The 24259-nt window shown below is 52.1% G+C and overlaps 1 protein-coding gene across 2 annotated transcripts in view; it reads right to left on the bottom strand.

Annotated features, from left to right (window-relative positions):
- RASAL1 (RAS protein activator like 1) overlaps positions 1-24259 on the bottom strand; it is a 40695-nt gene that overhangs the window by 3439 nt on the left and 12997 nt on the right. For both annotated transcript variants that reach the window (XM_038763506.1, XM_038763507.1), the window contains 14 exons: positions 22462-22591; positions 19522-19603; positions 18700-18837; positions 17252-17340; positions 15619-15736; positions 14088-14262; positions 13212-13276; positions 12749-12861; positions 11060-11252; positions 8536-8673; positions 7925-8069; positions 4843-5015; positions 2144-2281; positions 321-456 (listed from right to left, as the gene is read on the bottom strand). In XM_038763506.1, coding sequence (XP_038619434.1) covers positions 321-456; positions 2144-2281; positions 4843-5015; positions 7925-8069; positions 8536-8673; positions 11060-11252; positions 12749-12861; positions 13212-13276; positions 14088-14262; positions 15619-15736; positions 17252-17340; positions 18700-18837; positions 19522-19603; positions 22462-22591 — 1833 coding nt within the window. The remainder of the gene's footprint in view (positions 1-320; positions 457-2143; positions 2282-4842; positions 5016-7924; positions 8070-8535; positions 8674-11059; positions 11253-12748; positions 12862-13211; positions 13277-14087; positions 14263-15618; positions 15737-17251; positions 17341-18699; positions 18838-19521; positions 19604-22461; positions 22592-24259) is intronic.

Here is a 24259-nt window from a genome sequence, read left to right as displayed (position 1 = left end):
GCTGTGTAACTTTGGGGAAGTCACTTAACTTCTCTGTGCCTCAGTTACCTCATCTGTAAAATGGGGATTAAGACTGTGAGCCCCACATGGGACAACCTGATTACTTTGTAACCTTCCCAGCACTTAGAACGGTGCTTTGCACACAGTAAGCACTTAATAAATGCCATCATTATTATTATGTGGGACAGGGACTGTGTCCAACCTGATTACCCTGTATCTGTGGCAGCACATAGAACAGTGTCTGACACATAGTAAACATTTAATAAATACTGTTTTTGTAGCTAGGCAAGGCAGGGCTGAACTGGGAGCGGGGCGCTCACCCGTGCGGTCAGCCTGGAGGCAGCAGGTCCAGCGGTGTCCGCGGAAGGCTCCGGGGTGGCAGGCGGGAAGCAGGCACTCATTGGAGAGACTGGCTTTGCGGAGGGCCGACAGCCACTGGTTCAGCTCGTTCACATTCTGCGGGGGGCAGATCCTCAGCCCCGGGATGGGGGAGAGGGGGCAGACCCAGGGTCTCAGGCCCACAGGCCTCAGAAACACCTGAGGGTGGTCTCGAGGCTTGCAGTCCGGACCCCCGTGGCGGGGACAGGGCACAGACCCAGCCCGGGGATCTGGGAGATCTCAGATCCCAGCTTGGTTCTAGTCTCTCTTGCACCCAGCTCAGCCCCACAGCCCCCCCACTGACAGCGTGGCTCAGTGGAAAGAGCCCGGGCTTCGTAGTCAAAGGTCACGAGTTCAAATCCCGGCCCTGCCGATTGTCACCTGGGTGACTTTGGGCAAGTCACTTAACTTCTCTGTGCCTCAGTTACCTCATCTGTAAAATGGGGATTAAGACTGTGAGCCCCCCCCCGGGACAACTCGATCACCTTGTTACCTCCCCAGCACCTAGAACAGTGCTTTGCACATAGTAAGTGCTTAATAAATGCCATTATTATTATTATTATTATTCCCATTCCTTTCTTTCCTCCAGAGAAGCGGGGTGGCCTTGTGGATAGAGAGCCCTGGCCTGGGAATCAGAAGGACCTGGCTTCTCACCGTCCCCGGCCCTGCCCCCCTTGGCCACTTTTGTTTTTGAATGATATTTGTTAAGCGCCTATTATGTGCCAAGCACTGTTCTAAGTGCTGGATGGGGAATACTAGGTAATGAGGTTGTGCCACGTGGGGCTCACAGTCTTAATCCCCATTTTACAGATGAGGGAACAGAGGCTCAGAGAAGTTAAGTGACTTGCCCAAAGTCACACAGCTGACAAGTGGCGGAGCCCAAATTAGAACCCGTGACCTCTGACTCCCAATTCCGTTCTCTTTCCACTGAGCCATGCTGCTTCTAGTTGTCACTTGTCTGCTATGTGACCTTGGGTAAATCGCTTTGCTTCTCTGGGACTCAGTTTCCTCATCTGGAAAAGGGAATTAAGACTGTGAACCCCATGTGGGACATGGACCGTGTCCAGCCTGATTAGTTTGTATCTATCCCAGTGCTTAGGACATAGTGAGTGCTTACAAATGCTACTACTAATAATGATTAATTATGGTACTTGTTAAGCACTACTACTTTACAAGCACTGTTGTCTAAGTGCTGGGGTAGATACAAGATAATCAGGTTGTCTCATGTGGGGCTCACAATCTTAATTCCCATTTTATTAATAATAATCGTAATAATTTTGTTAAGTGCTTACTATGTGCCAAGTACAGTTCTAAGCGCGGGTAGATACAAGGTATTCAGGTTGTCCCGTGTGGGGCTCACAGTCTTAATCCCCATTTTACAGATGAGGTAACTGAGGCACAGAGAAGTTAAGTGGCTTGTTCAAGGTGACACAGCAGACGAGTGGCTGGGTCGGAATTAGAACCCATGTCCTCTGACTCCCAAGCCTGTGGTCTTCCCATTACTCAATCAATCGTATTTATTGAGTGCTTACTGTGTGCAGAGCACCGTACTAAGCGCTTCCATTAAGCCATGCTGTTTTCCCAAAAAGCTTAACACATAGTAAGTGCTTACAAATAGTATCAAAATCCCGGGCCTCCAACACCAGCAGAAGTGGTTGGGGGGGCGAGGCTGGGTGGGGGGCAGACCCCAGCTGGGCCTCCATGGCAGGGTCAGCCGATCGGACTCCCGGCCATCCCCGGCCCCCCTTCCCTGGGAGGGTCTCACCTTGCACTGCAGGTAGAGGGTCTTCAGCTGCCCCTCCTCATCCAGTGCGACGACCTGCATCGTAAACGGCTGCTGGAAGGCGTTTTCGTCCACGCGCTCCACCGCGCAGATCCGCCGCACCGGGATGGAGGAACGCACCTAGTAGTTGCGGTATTTGTTAAGCGCTTACTATGTGCCAGGCACTGCACTAAGCGCTGGGGTGGTTACAAGCACATCGGGTTGGGTGCAGTCCCTGTCCCAAATGGGGCTCACAGTCTTCATCCCGTTTTTACAGAAGAGGTAATAGAGGCCCAGAGAAGTGAGGTGACTTGCCCAAGGCCACACGGCAAACAAGCGGTGGAGTCGGGATTAGAATCCAAGCCCGGGCTCTATCCGCTCCGTCATGCTGCTTCTCCTGGCCGGACCCGCCCCAATCTCACTCACGTCGGGGTCCGGGGGGAGAAGGATGGGGGAAGAAGGAAAGGGAGGGGGTAGCCACTGATGCCCACCGCCACTGCAGTGGCCCTGGACACCAGAAGGGTCTTCCCTGAACAGCCCGTGGCTTCCGTCAGAGGTCATCGGTTCAAATCCCGGCTCTGCCACTTGTCAGCTGTGTGACTTTGGGCAAGTCACTTCACTTCTCTGGCCCTCAGTTACCTCCTCTGTAAAATGGGGATTAAGACTGTGAGCCCCACGTGGGACAACCTGACCACCTTGTAAATTCCCCAGCGCTTAGAACAGTGCTTTGCACATAGTAAGCATTTAATAAATGCCATTATTATTATTATTATTATTATTATTATTATTCCGTCTCTTAGGCTGTGGGATGCTTTGAGCCGAGGGGGAGATGAGGTGAGGGAAGGGGTGGGTAAGGGAAGCAGCAAAGCCTAGTGGATAGAGCATGGGCCTGGGATCCAGAAGGTCACGGGTTCTAATTCAGTCCTTCAATCGTATTTATTGAGTGCTTATTGTATGCAGAGCAATGTACTAAGCGCTTGGAAAGTACAATTCGGCAACAGATAGAGACAATCTCCATCCAACAACGGGCTCACTAATCCGGGCTCTGCCTCTTGTCTGCTGTTGTGTGACACTGGGCCAGTCACTTCACTTCTCTGGGCCTCAATTACCTCATCTGTAAAATGGGGATTGAAACTGTGAGCCCCACATGGAACAGGGACTGTGTCCAACCTGGTTTGCTTGTAGCCATCCGAGCTCTTAGTAATAATAATAATAATTATTATTATTATTATGGCATTTGTTAAGCGCTTACTATGTGCAAAGCACTGTTCTAAGCGCTGGGGAGGATACAAGGTGAAAGTTTATCCCACGTGGGGTGAAAGATTATCCCACGTAGGGCTCACAGTCTTCATCCCCATTTTACAGATGAGGTAACTGAGGCACAGAGAAGTGAAGTGACTTGCCCAAAGTCATTCATTCATTCATTCAATCGTATTTATTGAGCGCTTACTGTGTGCAGAGCACTGTACTAAGCGCTTGGGAAGGACAAGTTGGCAACATATAGAGACAGTCCCTACCCAATAGCAGGCTCACAGTCTAGAAGACTGGAAGTCACACAGCTGACAATTGGCGGAGCTGGGATTTGAACCCATGACCTCTGACTCCAAAGCCCATGCTCTTTCCACTGAGCCACGTTGCTTCTCAGCGTGCCTGGCACATAGCCCCCTCCTTCCTCTCCCCTTCGTCCCCCTCTCCATCCCCCCCCATCTTACCTCCTTCCCTTACCCACAGCACCTGTATATATGTATATATGTTTGGACATATTTATTACTCTATTTATTTATTTATTTATTTTACTTGTACATATCTATTCTATTTTATTTTGTTAATATGCTTGGTTTTGTTCTCTGTCTCCCCCTCCTAGACTGTGAGCCCACTGTTGGGTAGGGACTGTCTCTATATGTTGCCAACTTGTACTTCCCAAGCGCTTAGGACAGTGCTCTGCACACAGTAAGCGCTCAATAAATACAATTGATTGACTGATTGATTGATTGATCCCCTCGTCCCCCTCTCCATCCCCCCCCTCTTACCTCCTTCCCTTCCCCACAGCACCTGTATATATGTATATATGTTTGTAAATATTTATTACTCTATTTATTTATTTATTTATTTTACTTGTACCTATCTATTCTATTTATTTTATTTTGTTAATATGTTTGGTTTTGTTCTCTGTCTCCCCCTCCTAGACTGTGAGCCCACTGTTGGGTAGGGACTGTCTCTATATGTTGCCAACTTGTACTTCCCAAGCGCTTAGGACAGTGCTCTGCACACAGTAAGCGCTCAATAAATACAATTGATTGACTGATTGATTGATTGATCCCCTCGTCCCCCTCTCCATCCCCCCGTCTTACCTCCTTCCCTTCCCCACAGCACCTGTATATATGTATATATGTTTGGACATATTTATTACTCTATTTATTTATTTATTTTACTTGTACATATCTATTCTATTCATTTTACTTTGTTAATATGTTTGGTTTAGTTCTCTGTCTCCCCCTTCTAGACTGTGAGCCCACTGTTGGGTAGGGACTGTCTCTATATGTTGCCAACTTGTACTTCCCAAGCGCTTAGGACAGTGCTCTGCACGCAGTAAGCGCTCAATCAATACGATTGATTGATTGATTAACAAATAGCACAGTTATTATTATTAAGGGAGGGGGTGCCCCGGGGAGGTGAGGGATTCCGGGGGCAGGGGTTCTTACCGTCCAGTCGGGAGCTTTGGAGTAGGACAGAGCCTCTCCACTGAGCCAGAAGTAGCGCTTCTTGAAAGTGAAGCGTGTGATGAGGCTGACGGCCTCGGCCTTGCGCTTGAGCAGGTAGCCCTCCTTGAAGGTCACCGACGGGGGGACCACCACGTGCGGCCGCGTTTCCTCGCCTGCGCCGGAGAGGGAAGCCATCAGACCCAGCTCCCCCAGCCCTCTCTCTGCCCTCTGCAGCCCTGGCCGCTGGATGCTCCCGAGCCTTCCGCCGGGGACCAGAGTTGGTGGGGGGCTGGACTCAACCAAAAACTAGGGGTACGGCCCGCGTTGGGGGGAAGGGGGCTTCCCCCAGTCCGACTCCGCCACACGTCTTTTAGACTGTGAGCCCACTGTTGGGTAGGGACTGTCTCTATATGTTGTCATCATCATCATCATCAATCGTATTTATTGAGCGCTTACTATGTGCAGAGCACTGTACTAAGCGCTTGGGAAGTACAAATTGGCAACATATAGAGACAGTCCCTACCCAACAGTGGGCTCACAGTCTAAAAGGGGGAGACGGAGAACAAAACCAAACATGCTAACAAAATAAAATAAATAGAATAGATATGTACAAATAAAATAAATAAATAAATAGAGTTTAAAAAAAAAAAAAAAAAGCAATGAGCCAAACAGATGGCTCCGCGAGGGTTACCATCTTATACCTCCTCAAAGGAGTATTTTTCCACTGTGCGGAGCGTGTCTTGGGTCTCGTTCCATCCTCCGATGGAGTAGATGCAGTCACTGAGGGCGACCACCCCGAGGTAGGCCCGCCTCGTCCCCATGGGGGGAAGAGCAGACCAGCGTTGTCAACTTGTACTTCCCAAGCGCTTAGTACAGTGCTCTGCACACAGTAAGCGCTCAATAAATACAATTGATGATGATGATGATGATGATGTTGGGGGGAAGGGGGCTTCCCCCAGTCCGACTCCGCCACATGTCTTTTAGCCTGTGAGCCCACTGTTGGGTAGGGACTGTCTCTATATGTTGCCAACTTGTACTTCCCAAGCGCTTAGTACAGTGCTCTGCACACAGTAAGCGCTCAATAAATACGATTGATGGATGTCTGCTGTGTGACCTTGGGCAAGTCACTTAACTTCTCTGAGCCTCAGTTACCTCATCTGTAAAATGGAGATGAAGACCGTGAGCCCCACGTGGGACAACCTGATCACCTAGTATCTCCCCCAGCGCTTAGAACAGTGCTTTGCACATAGTAAGCACTTAACAAATGTCATTATTATTATTATTATTATTACCTGCCCTACATGGGTGACCTGTGCATCCGGAGCCCCCAGCGCTGACCTTCCCCTGACCCCCAGCCTGTCGAGGTCCAACATAATAATACTATTATTAATAACAATAATATAATAATATCATGTAATAATCATATCATTATAACATAATAATAATAATGGTATTTGTTAAACGTTTGCTATGTGCCAAGCACTGTTCTAAGCACTGGGGTAGATACAAGGCAATCAGGTTGCCCGACGTGGGGCTCACAGTTTTAATCCACATTTTACAGATGAGGTAACTGATGCACAGAGAAGTTAAGTGACTTGCCCCAAATCACACAGCTGACAAGTGGCGGAGTTGGGATTAGAACCCACGACCTCTGACTCCCAAGCCCGTGCCCTTTCCGCTAAGCCACGTCTATAGTATCATATAATGATATAATAGTATAATTAATAATTATTATCATTATATTGATCATAATAATGGTATTTGTTAAGCTCTTACTCTGCCAGGCACTGAACTAAGCACTTACTACGTGCCAAGCTGGGGTAGATACAAGTTAATCGGGTTGGACACAGTCCATATCCTACATGGGGCTCCAACTCTTAATCCCCATTTTACAGATGAGGTATCTGAGGCCCAGAGAAGTGAAGTGACTTGTCCAAGGCCACGCAGCAGACAAGTGGGGGATACGGGATTAGAACCTAGATCCTTCTGACTCACAGGCCAATGCTCTGCCCATTAAGCCACGCTGTTTCTCCTGCAAGGAGGGGTGGAGGGGGCTCAAAGGGAGGTGGGGAAGGGGGACTGAGGCAGATGTCTGTGGCTCAGTGGAAAGAAAACGGGCTTGGGAGTCAGCAGTCACGGATTCTACTCCCGGCTCCTCCACTTATCAGCTGTGTGACTTGGTCGAGTCACTTCACTTCTCTGTGCCTCAGTTCCCTCATCTGTAAAATGGGCATCAAGACTGTGAGCCCCATGTGGGACAACCTGATCACCTTGAATCCCCCGAGCACTTAGAACAGTGCTTTGCACACAGTAAGCACTTAACAAATACCACCATTATTATTATTTTAGACTGTGAGCCCACTGTTGGGTAGGGACTGTCTCTATATGTTGCCAATTTGTACTTCCCAAGTGCTTAGTACAGTGCTCTGCACATAGTAAGCACTCAATAAATACGATTGATGATGATGATGATTGTTATTATTATGTCCCGTGTCCCTCTCCGTGGGAAGGCCTGGGATGGGACCAAAGCTTGGGGCTGAAGCCCGCTGTGGACAGGGATTCTCTCTCTTTAGCTGTACTGTACTGTCCAAGCGCTCAGTACAGTGCTCTGCCAACTCTCAGTACTCAAAAAATATGATTGAATGAATGAATGGTGATTTAAATAATAATAATGATAGTATTTGTTAAGCGCTTACTATGTGCCAAGCACTGATTTAAGTGCTGGGGGAGATACAAGGCAATCAGGTTGTTCCACATGGGGCTCACAGTCCCCATTTTACAGATGAGGGAACTGAGGCACAGAGAAGTGAAGTGACTAGCCCAAAGTCACACAGCTGACAACCTTGACCTCTGACTCCAAAGCCCAAGCTCTTTCCATTGAACCATGCTGCTTCTGGAGACTCTGCCTGACCCCCACTGCTGGAGGAGAGTGCCAGGCGTGACCAGGAAGGGGCAGGGTCTGGCCTGGGAGCCAGGCCTCACCGGGGATGTTCTTGGGTCGGGGACCAGTCAGGGATGGACAACCCCCTTCCCTCCCCTCGCCACCCAGGGGGCTTGTCTGGCTGTGGCCCCCGAGGCTCACCGCTGACCGGGTCCACGTCCACCAGCTGGTCCAGGAAGACTTTCACCTGCGCGGTGCCTCGGAGGAGGGTCGGGTGCAGAGGGGTCATCCACTGCTCCTTGCCGGTGCCCAGCTGCTGGCCCAGATTCCCGATGCTCTGCACCGCCTGGGAGGTGGTGGGGGAGAGGCCCGGAGAGGCCCAGAGGGGAGGGTCATGGGGGCAGGTGTGGCAGAGTAATGGAGAGGGAAGAGTCGGGGGAGAGGGGAGTCAGAGTGGTCAAGTGGCGGGACCAGGGGCAAGGCTGGAGAGGCTGAGAAGGGGAGGGTTGGAATGACCGGGGAGAGGTCACTGTGAGCCCGTGTTGGGTAGGGACCATCTCTATATGTTGCCAACTTGTACTTCCCAAGTGCTTAGTATAGTGCTCTGCACACAGTAAGCGCTCAGTAAATACAAATGAATGAATGAATTGGTCATTGGAGGTCAAGGCTGGGTCAGGGGAAGACAAAAGACAGGGCCAGACTCTGTCTTTGGGGGTGGGAGGTGGTTCCAAGGTTCTTGGGGAGCCAGGCCTTGTCTGAAAGAAGCCCCCTGAGCCCCCACCCACGGCTCCGACCCCCCAGGAGCGGGACACCTTAGCAAGGAGAAGCAGGGAGCGGCCGGTCTGGGGGTCTGCGTGCTGGTCGCGGAGGTTGAAGAGCTTCGGGGTGAGGATGGCCGGAGCGAAGAAGCGGAGGAAAAGGAAGCCGCTGACCGCCACGTACTTGACATCCTGCGTTTGAGGACAGCCGAATGACTGAGGCTCTATCTCCCCGTGCTTCGACGGGGCCACGCCGACCCTTCCCTCCCCCACCTCCATCTCCAAACCTCCCACCCCCAATGGCTCCCCGGGCCTCTCTCTCTGGGCCCAGGGCTGGGTCCGGGTTCGAAGCCTGCAGGTCCAGCCGGCAGCCCCTGCACTTCTAGGCTGAGGGAGTTGAGGGGTCACTTCGGGGATCAGGTTAATGGGTCCAGCCCTCGGGGGCCATCAACAGAGCTGGGGGATGGGGGCAGGGGAGGAGGAGGAACAGGAGGAGGAAGACTGATCTCCACGTGGGACAGGGACTGTGTCCAACCCTATTTGCTTGTATCTACCCCAGCGCTTAGTACATTGCCTGGTACATATTAAATGCTTTATCATCATCATCATCACAATAATAATCAATCAATCAATCATATTTATTGAGTACTTACTGTGTGCAGAGCACTGTACTTAGCACTTGGGAAGTACAAGTTGGCAACATATAGAGACGGTCCCTACCCAACAACGGGCTCACAGTCTAGAACTATGTGCTAAGCACTGTTCTAAGTGCTGAGGTGGATACAAAGAAATCAGGTTGGACACAGTCCCTGTCCCACCTGGGGCTCACAGTCATCATCTCCATTTTACAGATGAGGTAACTGAGGCCCAGAGAAGTGAAGTAACTGGCCCAAGATCACACAGAAGACAAGTGGCAGAGTCATCTTTAGAACCCATGACCCTCTCACTCCTAGGCCTGTGCTCTACTACACTATGCTGCTTCTCTAACAGGTACCACAGTTATTTATTATTATTTTATTACTATTATTATTATTCAGAAGCCTCGCTGAGCCCCGGGACTTTCTCTCTGGAGTTGCCTCTCAGCTCAGCCCTCTGTGTTGCCGCCTTCTCCAGGCTGCCCGCCAGCACTGTATCTGACTAATTTAACCCCAATGGCAGTGGGCTCCTTCTACCTCTCATCCCCTCCTGACCTGTCAGTCCCAGGCAAGGTGGGGGGGAAAGAGGAACAGAAAGGAGGAGAGGGAAGGGAGAGGAAAGGGACAGGGATAATAATAATAACAATAATAATAATAACAATAATTACAGTTTTTGTTAAGCACTTACTATATGCCAGGCACCATACTAAGTGCTGGGGTGGATACAAGCAAATCGGACTGGACACGGTCCATGTCCCACAGTCACAGGGCTCACAGTCTCAATCCCCATTTTACAGATGTGGTAACTGAGGCCCAGAGAAGTGAAATGACTTGCCCAAGGACACGCAGTAGACAAGTGGGGGGTACGGGATTAGAACCCAGGTCCTTCTGACTCCCAAACCCGTGCTCTATCCACTATGCCATGGGATGAGACAGCAGAGAGAGGAGGGGAGTGATGGAGAGGAGGAAAGTGGGGCAGGTGAAGGGGAGGAGGAGAGTAATAATAAGAAGGATTGTTATAATTGTTAAGTGCTTATTATGCGCTAGGCACTGCACTAAGAGCTGGGGTAGATACGTGGCTCAGTGGAAAGAGCCCGGGCTTTGGAGTCAGAGGTCATGGGTTCAAATTCCGGCTCTGCCAATTGTCAGCTGTGTGACCTTGGGCAAGTCACTTAACTTCTCTGGGCCTCAGTTACCTCATTTGTAAAACGGGGATTAAGATTGTGAGCCCCCCGTGGGACAACTTGATCACCTTGTAACCTCCCCAGTGCTTAGAACAGTGCTTTGCACATAGTAAGCGCTTAATAAATGCCATCATTATTATTATTATTACAGGTAATCAGGTTGGTGTACTCTCCCAAGCACTTAGTACAATGCTCTGTACACAGTAAGTGCTCAATAAATATGATTGAATGAATGAATTACACAGTTCCTGTCCCATGCAAGGCTCACAGTCTTAATCCCCATTTTAGAGATGAGTAAACTGAGGCTCAGAGAAGTGAAGTGACTTGCCCAAGGTTGCAGCGGACAAGCGGCGGAGGCAGGATTAGAATACAGGTCCTTCTGACTCCCGGGCCCCAGCTCTATCAGGAGAGGGCAAGGAGAGCTGTAAGCTCCTTGAGGGAAGGGAAAGTGTTTACCAACTCCACTGCATTGCAGTCCACCAATCAATGTTATTTATTTAATTCTTATTGTGTGCGGAGCACTGTAATAAGCTCTTGGGAAAGTCCAGTGCAGCAGAGTCGGTAGGCACGTTCCCGGCCCACAGTGTGATTGCAGTCTAGAAGGAGGAGCCCTGAACTCTTCCAAGGGCTTAGTGTAGTGCTCTGCACAGATTAAGCGATCAATAAATACCCGTGATTGTGCGGGGGAAGGGAAGAGGAGGAGGAAGAGGAGGAGGAGGAGGAGGAGGAAGAGGAGGAGGAGTGGTAGCTCCCGCCCACCTCGTGTTCCGGCTCCGGAAATCGGTCCCGCACCCTCTGGTACAACTGCTTGAAGGCCGCACGCATGACGGGTGGACAGAGGCCCGTTGAGCCTACGATGGCTTCCAGAGTCTCTTGCAGGTAGCCCGTTAGTAGCTCCAAACTGCTTGCCCGCACGTGCTCCTCGGACTGGGAGCCTTTGAAGGAGATTCTCCTGTGGAGCCAACCCGGGGTCACAAACCTCTCCCCCAATCCCCCTCTGTCCCCCCCACCACGTCCTGGCGTCCTAAATCCAAATCCCAACCAGGTGAGGCCTGAGGCTGTGGGGAGATGGGAGGCTGATCAGGCCGATCTTCCTCCCTCCTCAGCATCCTTGGAAGCAGTTGCCTAGCAACCAGACGGCTACTGACCCTTAGGGGGCCGGTCCTTTTGGGTGATAATAATAATAATAATGATGGTATTTGTTAAGAGCTTACTATGTGCAAAGCACTGTTCTAAGCGCTGGTGATGGGATCCAATCACCCAAGCCCCCCCACCCAATCACCCGAGCCCCCTCCCCCGGAGGGCTTCCATTAGGAGGTGAGGAGGGGGTCTGTTTCTGGTAACATGCAGCTGGGTGCCGTGCGGGGGCCGGGGGCCACGTTGGGCGGCTGATTCTTAACAGCCCTCTGCCCCTCCAGCTGCCAGGATTCAGACTCCCCGTTCTGCAGTCTCCATCATAGACCCCCCCACCACAGAAACCACCCGCCCAAATCTCCCCTCCCACTTGGCCGCTTCCATTCCCCCTTCCCAGAGGGGGAAACTCTCAGCTCGCTGTGCCCTGGGCGGGTGATGGGGAGGGTTTGGGAGAGAGTTCTCCACCCCAGAGAAAGGCCCCCTCCACAGTGTCCAGAAGTGGCGGGGCGTGGGGCCTAGGGGGGAGTGGGGATAGCTGCTTCTAACTTCCACATCTCCAATCAATTAATCCATGGTAGAATTTCCCAGAGAGGGGAGAGGAACCCTCCCCCACCACCCCCTAGGCCTCCTCAGCCCCGCTTCCTCAGCCCCTCGGGCTCTCCCCAGCGCAACCCCCAGCCCCCTGACCCATGGGCTTCCCGAGGTCCTCTTACTTTACCACCTCCAGCCAGCAGCTGAGCACCCCATTTGCCCCAACTAGCCCCAATCCATCCCCTCCCCCAAACTCCTTCTGACGCCTTGCCAAGCTTCCCATCTGGGAAGACCATTTTGATTTGGAGTGGCTTAGGATGCGTATGTGTGTCCAAGTGTGCCTGTTTCGGTATGCATCTGTGGTTGGGCGTGTCCCTGTGTTGGAGTGAGAATCTCTGTGATTGGGTAAGCCTGTGCCTATACGTGTGTGTGTGTTTGTATTTTCATCTGCATGCGGGTATCTAAGTATGTCTGGATGTGTTGTGACAGTTTGTGTCCAAGTCTATGTGTGTCTGTTGTAGGTGTGCTTGGCTGTGTGTGTGTGTGTGTGCGCATGTGAATGTGTTTGCGTGCTGGACACTAACTAATCTCCCAGGCACAATTCAAGCCCAGGTGGCAAATCTGGGCTGTGTATGACAGAATGTAAGTGCCCACGCCTGGGCTGAGTCTTTCCCACACAACCCAAGGCTGGAGAGGGTTGGGGGCAGGGAGGGAGTCAACCCCCTCAGACTTTGGGCTCTGACTCCTGCCTCTCCCAGCCACAGACAGGCCCCTCACCCCCACCTTGTGCGGGTCAGTTCCATCTTGCAGGGGTCCAGCTCGATGTATTTCTTCTCCTCGAAGATGCGGGTGATGACAGGCTTGAGGACGGCGTGCAGGTAAGGCATCCCCACCACCTATGGCAGAGGTGACCCTGGGAGAGCGGCAGGGGTGACCCCGGAAAGCAACAGGGATGACCTCAGGGAGGGGGCAGAAGTCACCTCAACACAAGCACCCTCACCCTGACACACACACACACACACACACACACACACACACTCACACCCCACAATTGCTCCGGACCTTCAGGCCCTTAGCTGAGGACCGGCCCAAGGTCCAGTGGGGACTGGGACTCCCCCAAGGCTACAGCTCCCGGGGAGGTGGAGAAGACCCCAGCTTCTTCCCCAACACCTGGCTGAGAGTGGGAAAGGAAGGGAGGGGAGGAGTTAGGGTCCCCAGGGTCTCCCATGCCTCCACCCACACTGACCTTCATGAACTGCTCCATGGCTTTGGAGGCGAGGGAGTTGGAGCGGAAGAGCGTGTTGGGGTCAGCTGTGTGGGAAGCAGGCAGAGTTAGCCAGGAATAGGGAAGCCCAGTAGGGAGATCCCTGTGGTGGAGCTGACGGCCTCCCCACAGCCTCCCCAGGTGGTCCAGTTTTTGCTTATAGGTTTGCTTACAGTATCGAGGGCCAGGGAGACAGGGCCAACCCAACGCAGAGCCGGCCTGCTGCGGTGCGAGAGACCAGCACTCACAGCTGCTGCCTCTGCCCTTCTGTGCCCTCGTTGGGCCAGAGAAGCCCCAGGGAGGCTTTTGAGGAATTCAGGCCCAAGGCACACCAGTGCAAGCAGGGACCTGAGCTCTGGCCGGGCCCAGGCAGGCTATAGTGCTGGGAAAGACTGCTTTCCTCTCAGACTCCCAGGGAGCTGGGAGGGACAGCTGGGGGCGAGTGGGAATGGGAGGCACAGGAGAGACAGTGGTGGGGGGGGTCTGAGCCCAGAGAAGGATGGGCAAGGGGAGGAAATTGGGAACACAGAACTGTGCCCCAAGAGATAGGTGCTGGGTGACACTGGAGATACAGGGTCCCCAAATAGCCCAGAGGCCAAGGGGGGAAGCCCTCACCTCTGGAGTTTGGCCACCCAGCTCTCCTCCTGGTCGGAAAGAAGGTCATTGGGGCCTCCCTGAGACGTTGCCCCTGGTCCTGGGCCCACTGGAGGCAGCTGGGCCAAAGGAACTAGGGAGGCAGTCATTCCTGCCAGCCTCCCCCACCCCCCAACAAGCTGTATCCCTGGGGTGGGGGGCTAAGGGGGCTGGAAGCAGGCAGGGGGAGGCTGGCAAGGGTGGTGGGGGTGGGAGGGCACTCACTGGTGCGGGTGACTTCCCGCAGGTTGAGATGGTCCAGGAGGGTGACGGCCAGGCCCCGGCCCAGGAAGATCTTCACCAGGTTGGTGGCCACGTCCTGGAGGTTGGTGGCCACGTCCTGGAGGCTGTCCGGAGAGCTGACTTCCTCCAGCATCGTCAGTGGTGTCGGAGCCCCCTCCTGTGGCCACAAAGTAGGGAGGAGGGGGGAGAGAAGGGGATGGAAGCGTGGTGACTCTCTAACCCCTCATCACCACTTCGCTGCCTCTCCCTCTCCCCAGTTACCCCAGACTTCCAGCTTTCTCCCAGATTGCACCAGGCCCCCAGCTCACAGTCTGGATTCCCATCTCCTGGCTCCCTGATTCCCTTGTATTGTCCATGGTGGGGCTTCTCCTGGGGGACAGTGTGGGGGCTAGGGGAGAAGCCTCCCCTGGGCCAGGGTCAGGCACTGTTAAACTTCCAGCAGAAGAGGCTGTGGAGCCCGAGTGGGGTGAGCAGAGGATCAGGGAGTGGGGGGCAAGGATAGAGTCTAGAGACAGGAAAACCACCACTTCAGAGTCCACCCAGGGAGCAGGAGCATGGCTGGGGTCCTGGGCTGAGTGGGATGGGGGTAGGGAGGGTAGAGGTGTCAAGGAGAAGCAGCGTGGCTCAATGGAAAGAGCCCGGGCTTTGGAGTCAGAGATCATGGGTTCAAATCCCAGCTCTGCCAATTGTCAGCTGTGTGACCTTGGGCAAGTCACTTAGCTTCTCTGTGCCTCGGTTACCTCATCTGTAAAGTGGGGATTAAGACTGTGAGCCCCACGCGGGACAATCTGATCACCTTGTATCCTCCCCAGCGCTTAGAACAGTGCTTTGCATATAGTAAGTGCTTAACAAATGCCATCATTATTATTATTATTATTATTATTATGGCTGGGGTCCTGGGCTGAGTGGGATGGGGGTGGGGAGGGCGGAGGGGTCAAGGATCACGGTGGAGGGGTCAGAAGTCATGGTGGAGGGGTCAGAGGGATGGAGTTTGGGGCGGAGAGGCCGGCAGTCGGGACACAGTCTTTTAGACTGTGAGCCCACTGTTGGGTAGGGACTGTCTCTATATGTTGCCAACTTGGACTTCCCAAGTGCTTAGTACAGTGTTCTGCACACAGTAAGCGCTCAATAAATATGATTGATTGATTGATTGACAGAAAAATGGAGGTTTTCTAGGAGTCCCTTCTAGACTGTGAGCCCACTGTTGGGTAGGGACTGTCTCTATATGTTGCCAACTTGTACTTCCCAAGCGCTTAGTACAGTGCTCTGCACACAGTAAGCACTCAATAAATACGATTGATTGATTGTTTGAGGTTGGGGCAGAGGGGACAGACATTGGGGAAGAGGGGTCATAGGTCAGGGTGAAAAGGTCAGAGATCTTGGTGGAGGGGCAGAAGGGACCAGCTTGGGGCAGAAGGATACTCAGGATGGAAAGATGGAGGTTTGGGCTGATGCTGGGATAGAGGGATGGGAGGTTGGGTGGAGGTGACAGAGGTCGGGGGAGAGGACTCACGTCTGGAGGACTCAGGATGGATTCCACCAGCAGGTCCAGCAGGGGCTGGTAGCACACAGACGGCAGCACTCGGTCTTCCACCAGTCTCACCTTCAGCCTCAGGGCCCCAAGCCGGCCTCTGCCCGGAGAGCCGCCCCCGGGGTGGGGGGTTAGGGAGGCTCCACGGGTTTCCCCACGTAGTCCGCGCAGATCGGAAGCAAGAACCTCCCGGAGCCGGACAGCCGGAGCTCCTCATCCCCACCCATATCATCAATCAATCGTCATCGATCGTATTTATTGAGCGCTTACTATGTGCAGAGCACTGGACTAAGCGCTTGGGAAGTACAAATTGGCGACATATAGAGACAGTCCCTACCCAACAGTGGGCTCACAGTCTAAAAGGGGGAGACAGAGAACAAAACCAAACATACTAACAAAATAAAATAAATAGAATAGATATGTACAAGTAAAATAAATAAATAAATAGAGTAATAAATATGTACAAACATATAGACATATATACAGGTGCTGTGGGGAAGGGAAGGAGGTAAGATGGGGGGGATGGAGAGGGGGACGAGGGGGACCCATATCTGTCATTTAACTTCTCTGAGCCTCATCTATAAAATGAGGATTAAGACTGTGAGCCCAATGCGGGGCATGGACTGTGTCCTATCTGATTAACTCATACCTACCCTAAGTGCTCAGTACAGTGCCTGGCTCATAGTAAGCGCATAACAAATACCATTAAAAAATGGATCTTAGGGTCTAGAGGGGGAGATAGACATTAAAATAAATTATGGATACGTACTTAAGTGCTGTGGGTCTGAGGGTGAGGTGAATATCAAGTGATTAAGGAGTACGGATCCAACCACATAGGCAACACAGAAGGGAAAGGGTACGGAAGAGAAGCAGCATGGCTCAATGGAAAGAGCACGGGCTTGGGAATCCGAGGTCATGGGTTCAAATTCCGGCTCTGCCAAATGTCAGCTGTGTGCCCTTGGGCAGGTCACTTAACTTCTCTGCGCCTCAGTTACCTCATCTTCTAGACTGTGAGCCCACTCTCCTAGACTGTGAGCCCACTGTTGGGTAGGGACCGTCTATATGTTGCCAACTTGTACTTCCCAAGCGCTTAGTACAGTGCTCTGCACACAGTAAGCGCTCAATAAATATGACTGACTTACTGAATGAATGAATGAATGAAAATGGGAATGAAGACTGTGAGCCCCACGTGGAACAACCTGATCACCTTGTATCCTCCTCAGCTCTTCGAACAGTGCTATGCACATAGTAAGCGCTTAACAAATGCCATCATGATTATTATTTTGTACTTCCCAAGCGCTTAGTACAGTGCTCTGCACACAGTAAGCGCTCAATAAATACGATTGATGATGATGATTATTATTATGTACGGGAACTCCACCTCACCCCTCACCCCCACACTGATTCCTCCTCCCGCACTCACCCTCGCTCATTCATTCATTCAGTCAGTCATATTTATTGAGCGCCTACTGTGTGCAGAGTACTGTACTGAGCACTTGGAAGGGTATAATATAACAACAAACAGGCACATTCCCTGCCCACAGTGCCCATTCCCAGAGCCCTTCCCACCTCTACCACCATCCCTTCCAGTGGACTGGGGAACCAGCTGATTTACCTGGCATCTTCCTCGGGCCTGGGGAAAGGAAGGAGGCGGAACCAGCCGTTGGGGGGTGAGTGCTGCAGCACTTCTGGGGTGAACTCCACCTGGAAGGGGACAGGAGGACAGGAGTCAGGAAAGGAGAGAGGTCAGTAATTCAGGGAAGGGTTACAGGGAGGTAAGAGAAGCAGCGTGGCACAGTGGAAAGAGCCCGGGCTTTGGAGTCAGAGGTCATGGGTTCAAATCCCGGCTCTGCTAATTGTCAGCTCTGGGCTTTCGGGCAAGTCACTTCACTTCTCTCTGCCTCAGTTACCTCATCTGTAAAATGGGGATGAAGACTTTGAGCCCCCTGTGGGGCAACCTGATCACCTTGTAACCTCCCCAGCGCTTAGAACAGTGCTTTGCACATAGTAAGCGCTTAATAAATGCCATCATTATTAGCATGAGGAAAGAACAGGGAGGGGCAAGAGTGCAGGGGCTAGTCAGTTAATCAGTCAGTCAGTCAGTCAATTGTATTTATTAAGCACTCTCTGTGTGCAGAGCACTGTACTAAGCGCTTGGGAGAGTACAATACAACAATAAACAGACACATTCCCCGCCCACAACGAGCGTACAGTCTAGAGTGGGAGACAGACATTAATAATAATAATAATAATAATGATGGCATTTATTAAGCGCTTACTATGTGCAAAGCACTGTTCTAAGCGCTGGGGAGGTTACAAGGTGATGAGGTTTCCCACGGGGGGCTCACAGTCTTAATCCCCATTTTACAGATGAGGTAACTGAGGCCCAGAGAAGCTGAGTGACTTGTCCAAAGTCAAACAGCTGACAATTGGTGGAGCCGGGATTTGAACCCATGACATCTGATTCCAAAGCCCGTCCTCTTGCCACTGAGCCACACTGCTTCTCTAATTAATATGTTAATTACATTAATATTAATGTAATGTTAATGTTAATTACATTAATCACATTCATATGTGAGCCCATTGTTGGGTAGGGACTGTCTCTATATGTTGCCGACTTGTTGCTCTGCACACAGTAAGTGCTCAATAAATACAATTGAATGAATGAGTGAATAAAAATAAACCACAGATATGTCCATAAATCCTGTGGAGCTGGGAGGGAGGATGAATAAAGGGAGCAAGTCAGGACAATGTAGGAGATAAGGGGGTTAAAATCCCGGCTCTACTACTTGTCTGCCGTGTGACCTTGGGCAAGCCACTTCACTACTCTGGGCCTCAGTTACCTCATCGGTAAAATGGGGATTGAGATTGAAAGCCCCATGTGGGACAGGGACTGTGTCCTACCCGATTTGCCTGTAACCACCCCAGCACTTAGAACAGTGCCTGGCACATAGTAAGTGCTTAATAAATACCACAATTATTACTTTTATTGTTAAAAGAGTTGGGGGGGGGGGGGACGGGGGTGGCCCTCTGCTCTGTCCCGACAAGGGGAGGGTGTCTTACCTGCCCCAAGAAGTCATTCCTTCCTACTAAGTCCCAGTCCCAGACCTCCAAGCGCAGATGTGTCCCCAGAGCCTCCTCGCCCCACAGCTCCAGCTCCAGAACCTCATCCCAGTGTGGGAACCGGGTCTTCTTGATGATCTGTGGGGAGAGGGTGGGCTTGAGGCTTGCAATCAATCATATTTCTTGAGCACTTACTGTGTACAGCATACTGTACTAAGCGTTTGGGAGAGGACAGTACCCAGAATTGGAAGACATGTTCCCTGCCCTTAAGGAGTCTATGGTCTAGGATGGGAGACAGACACTGATATAAATAAATGCATTATGGATATCTACATAAGTGCTGTGGGGCTGAGGGAGGGGTGTATAAAGGGTATAAATCCAAGAGCAAGGGTGACGCAGAGAGTGGAGAAGAGGAAATGGGGGCCCATTTCTCCTTGATGACTGTCTTGTCTTATGATGTCGAGTGGTTTCCGACCCATAGCGACTCCATGGACGCATCTCTTCCAGAAAGCACCACCTCCATCTGCAATAGTTCTGGTAGTGAAGGCATTTATTTGCACGTCCCCCAAGTGAAAGGCGCTGTTCCAAGTGTGGAAACCCAGATGCCCACCCTGCCTCTGCCTCTCCCAGTGTTGGGGGAGAGGGGGCGGGGGTTCTCATCTCTCACCAGGCTCAAGGCTGCCCTGGGTCCTTGAGCCCCAGGTTGGCAGGGACAAGGCCGGGACTTGAACTAGGCAGATTGAGGCCTCCCCAATGGAAATCCAAGCTCCAAGGATAATAGGAGTGGCACTTAAACCCTCCCCACTGCTGCCCCCAACTCACAGCTGTTTCCACACTCTGATTGCCACAGAACAGGCGGGCGAATGGGTCTGAGGTGCCAGAGATGTCCCGGGGAGCCAGGTCTCTGGAGAGAGAGAGAGACAGACGGAGAGAAAAACAGAGAGACACAGAGAGAGAGAGGGGCCTAGTAATAGTGGTGGTATTTTTCAAGAACATCCTATGTGCTCAGCACTGTGCTAAGCTGCTGGGGTAGATTCAAGATAATTAGGTCAGACAGTCCCTGTCACACATGGGACTTACAGTCTAAGTGGGAGGGAGAAGAGGAGTTTTATCCCCATTTTAAAGCTGAGGAAACTGAGGCACAGGAAAGTTAAGGAACATGCCCAGGGTCACACAGCAGTTAAGTGGAGAAGCGAGGATTAGAACCCAGGTCCTCTGACCCACAGGCCTGCGCCCTTGGCATTAAGCCAAGAGGGGTGGGGCAAATTCCCTGGGCAGCCCAGGCCCGGGACATGAGGGGGGATGCCCATGATGGGGCGTGGCAGGGGGAGGTCCACCCTGACTGGCTGACTGAGGCTGGCCCCGAGCAGATGAGAGCTGACGGGTACCGGCCCACCTGGTAGGGAGAAAGAGGGATTTCCACCTCTGAGGAAGGGTCCCAAGAGGGGCATCAGAATTACAGAAGCCAAATGATGCTCCTTCTACCTCCTCCTCTTTCCCCTCCCCCAGGGTGAAGCTCCTCGTTGTCATGGAGACCTAAAGCCTGAACAACTTGGTCCAAGTCTCCTTCCTCCCTCTGCTTCCCAGTCTCTCCCTTCCTCCATCCCTCTCTCTCTCTCTCGCTCTTAGTGAGATCCAGTCCAGTCCCTCGCCAAGACCGCCTGCTCCTCCACTTCCCGTTCATCAGTTGGCTGTGGGGGGATTGTCTCTCCAGGAAAACAATTACGGATCTGGTGTGGGTGAAGGGACTCCATGGATTCAGTCCCTCCCCACGCCGGGGGTCTCACTGGCCGCGGATCCTCAGGTCCCCTCATTCCTGTGGTCCTCCGCCAGCTCCCCGCTCCCATCCCCCCACTTTTTTTAATAAGTGACCCCCTTTTGTTTCCTAGGAGCCAGAACTGGTTGCTAAGATACGCTGCATGCCTTCCCTGCATGCCGTTATCCGACATATCCTGGGTTTGGGGAGGGGGCGGGGGCGGGGGTGGGGATGGAGCCACAGTCATCGGCCCCTCCAGCCGGAGGCCCAGGGCCCTGGAAACAGGGACCCTTCTGGGGGTCTAGCTTGGTGGGGTGTGGATGATGATAGCATTTATTAAGCGCTTACTACGTACAAAACACTGTTCTAAGCGCTGGAGAGGTTACAAGGTGATCAGGTTGTCCCACGGGGGGCTCACAGTCTTCATCCCCGCTTTACAGATGAGGTCACTGAGGCACAGAGAAGTTAAGTGACTTGCCCAAAGTCACAGTTGGCAATTGGCGGAGTCGGGATTTGAACCCATGACCTCTGACTCCAAAGCCCATGCTCTTTCCACTAAGCCATCCTGAAGCAGCGTGGCTTAGTGGAAAGAACACAGGTTTGGGAGTCAGAGGACTTGGGTTCTAATCCCGGATCCACCGCTTTCTGATGTGTGACCTTAGGCAAGCCACTTCTCTTCCTGTGCCTCAGTGACCTCATCTGTAAAATGGGGATTAAAACTGTGAGCCCCATGTGGGACAACTTGATTGCCCTGTATCTGCCCCAGGGCTTAGAACAGTGCTTGGCACATAGTAAGGGCTTAACAAATGCCATAAAAGAGGGTCCTGCCTCTTGAGCCCCTCTCAGACCTCAGCGGAACCTGAGTGAGGTCTGCCCGGCCCCCAGCCTGGCCACGGCCTGGGACTGGCGGACCCTGGGGTGGGGAGGAGGGGAGAGACCCCAGCCAGGCCCCCCGAGGCTGCTCGTCCCCTCTCTCCCACGGGAGCAGGCCTCAGTCCTAGACGCTTGGCTCCGCATCCCGCTTCACCTCCCTGCCTGGGCTAGGCTCCTGATGCTCTCTCAGCCTCAGTTTCCCCACTGAGCAACCATCGGCCATCACGGAGAGGCAGGAGAGCCGGTGCCAGGGTGGAAGAGAGGGAGAGGGTGGGGGACCTAAATGGGGGGCGGGTAGACCCGTTTGTGATTCCTCCCTCTCCGGCACGCCCTGGGAGGGCAAGGGAGAGGGGGTGGGGGTGGGGGCGGGGGGCAGAAAGGCGGCTGGGGGGTAAGATCGTGTCCCCAGAGAGGTCCTGGGATGAGCTAGGGGATTCTGCACTGGGGCCTAGAGAAGCAGCGTGGTTTGGTGGCTAGAACAAGGGCTTGGGAGTCAGAGGGACCTGGGTTCTAATTCTAACTCCACCACACGTCTGCTGTACGATTGAATGAATGAATGTGTGACCTTGGGCAAGTCACTTCACTTCTCTGGTCCTCAGTTACCTCATCTGGAAAATGGGGAGCCCCGTGTGGGGCAGGGACTACGTCCAACCTGTTTAACTTCTATCTACCCCAATGTCTAGAACAGTACTAGGCACATAGGAAGTGCTGCCCAAGTACCATAATAATAATAATAATAATGGCATTTATTAAGCATTTTTATTATTATTATTTATTAAGCATTTACTATGTGCAAAGCACTGTAATTATTGTTATTATTACTTCTCCTCTCCCACCAGCCCCCTTTCCCTGGGGAAATCCCTGGAAGAAGAGTTGAGGTGCCCACCGGGGGAGGGAGTAGGGGACCTCCAGATGGCATGGTCGGTGGGGAGTAGGGGGTATCCAGATCCGGCCTTCGGGACATAGTGGCGGGAAGCAAGGGCAGAGCCCCGCCACGATGGCTTGGTGGGAGCGGGTGGGATTGAGAAATAGCCCCGATGACGTGCATGGGGGGCGGGAGGAGGAGCTGGAGTGGGAAAGGCAGCTCCCGCCTGGCTGGCATGGCGAGGGAGGGGCAGAGAGGGACCCCAGACCTGGCCTCGATGACATGGCACTGCAGCCTCTTCCCCTGAGGTTCCTCCAGCAGTTGCACGGCCAGGTGGATCTCCCCCTGCACCTCCTCGTTCGGGTCCACCCGGCTCAGGTTAATCCAGCCTTCGACCCCTGACAACGGACAATCCATCAGTGGTATTTATTGAGTGCTACTGTTGGTACAGCACTGTAATGCGTGCTTGCGAGCATATAATAATAATAAATTTTGGTATTTCTTAAGTGTTTACTATGTGCCAAGCACTGTTCTAAGCTCTGGGGAGGATTCAAGGTGATCAGGTTGTCCCATGGCGGGCTCACAATCTTAATTCCCATTTTGCAGATGAGGTAACTGAGGCACAGAGAATAATAATAATAATAATAATAATAATGATGGTATTTGTTAAGCGCTTACTATGTGCCAAGCACTGTTCTAAGCGCTGGGGAGGATTCAAGATGATCAGGTTGTCCCATGGCGGGCTCACAATCTTAATCCCCATTTTCCAGATGAGGTAACTGAGGCACAGAGAAGTTAAGTGACTTGCCCAAAGTCACACAGCTTTATTACTAGAATAATAATTTTGGTATTTGTTAAACGCTTACTATGTGCCAAGTGCTGTTCTAAGTGCTGGGGGAGATACAAGGTAATCAGGCTGTCCCACATGGGGCTCACAGTCTTAATCTCCATTTTCCAGATGAGGTAACTGAGGCCCAGAGAAGTTAAGTGACTTATCCAAAGTCACACAGCTTTATTATTAGAATAATAATTTTGGTATTTGTTAAACACTTACTGTGTGCCAAGTGCTGTTCTAAGTACTGGGGGAGATACACAGTAATCAGGCTGTCCCACATGGGGCTCACAGTCTTAATCTCCATTTTCCAGATGAGGTAATTGAGGCCCAGAGAAGTTAAGTGACTTGCCCAAAGTCACACAGCTGATAAGCAGCAGAGCCGGGATTAGAACCCATGACCTTTGACTTCCAAGCCCACGCTCTTTCCACTGAGCCACGCTGCTTCATTTGAACACTTTATTCACCCCTACCTCAGGCCCACAGCACCTATGTCCGTATCCGTAACGTATTTATTTATATTCATGCCTGTTTTCCCCTCTAGACTGTAAACTCATTGTGGACAGGAAACGTGTCTACCAACTCTGTTATATTGTACTTTCCCAAGCGCTTAATACAGTGCACTGCACAAAGTAAGCGATGGCCTAGTGGGTAGAGCACGGACGTGGGAATCAGAAAGTCATGGGTTCTAATTCCAGTGCCTCCACTTGTCTGCTGTGTGACCTTGGACAAGTCACTTCACTTCTCTGGGCTTCAATTACCTCATCAGGAAAATGGGGATTAAGAGTGTGAGCTCCACGTGGAACAGGGCCTGGGTCCAACCTGATTTACTTGTATTCACTCCAGCGCTTAGTACAGTGCATGACACACAGTGAGTGCTTAACTTATACCACAATTATTAAATACGATTGATTGATTATTATACGGGACAGTTGGTAGACACTGTCCCTGCCCACAACGAGCTTATAGTCTAGAGGGAGAGGTCAACATTAATGTAAATAAATAAATTACGGGTAAGTATGTAAATGCTGTTGGGTTGAGGAAGGGTTGAACAACTGAATGAAAGGGTGCCAATCCAAGTGAAAGGGCGACGCAAAAGGGAGTGGGAAAGGACACACGTGCCCTCCCCTGCCACTTCAGGATGGCACCAGGAAACCCTGCCCGCCGGAGGGGCCGGTTCCGGACCTAACCTTGGGGGCAAGATGGTGAACCGACCCCCAGCCTGGCACAGCTC

Source organism: Tachyglossus aculeatus, chromosome 21 (assembly GCF_015852505.1).
Source record: "Tachyglossus aculeatus isolate mTacAcu1 chromosome 21, mTacAcu1.pri, whole genome shotgun sequence".
In the NCBI taxonomy this organism is placed as follows: Eukaryota; Metazoa; Chordata; class Mammalia; order Monotremata; family Tachyglossidae; genus Tachyglossus; species Tachyglossus aculeatus.
The sequence above is the reverse complement of the archived record's forward strand: the minus strand, read 5'-3'. Positions and strand labels throughout refer to the sequence as shown.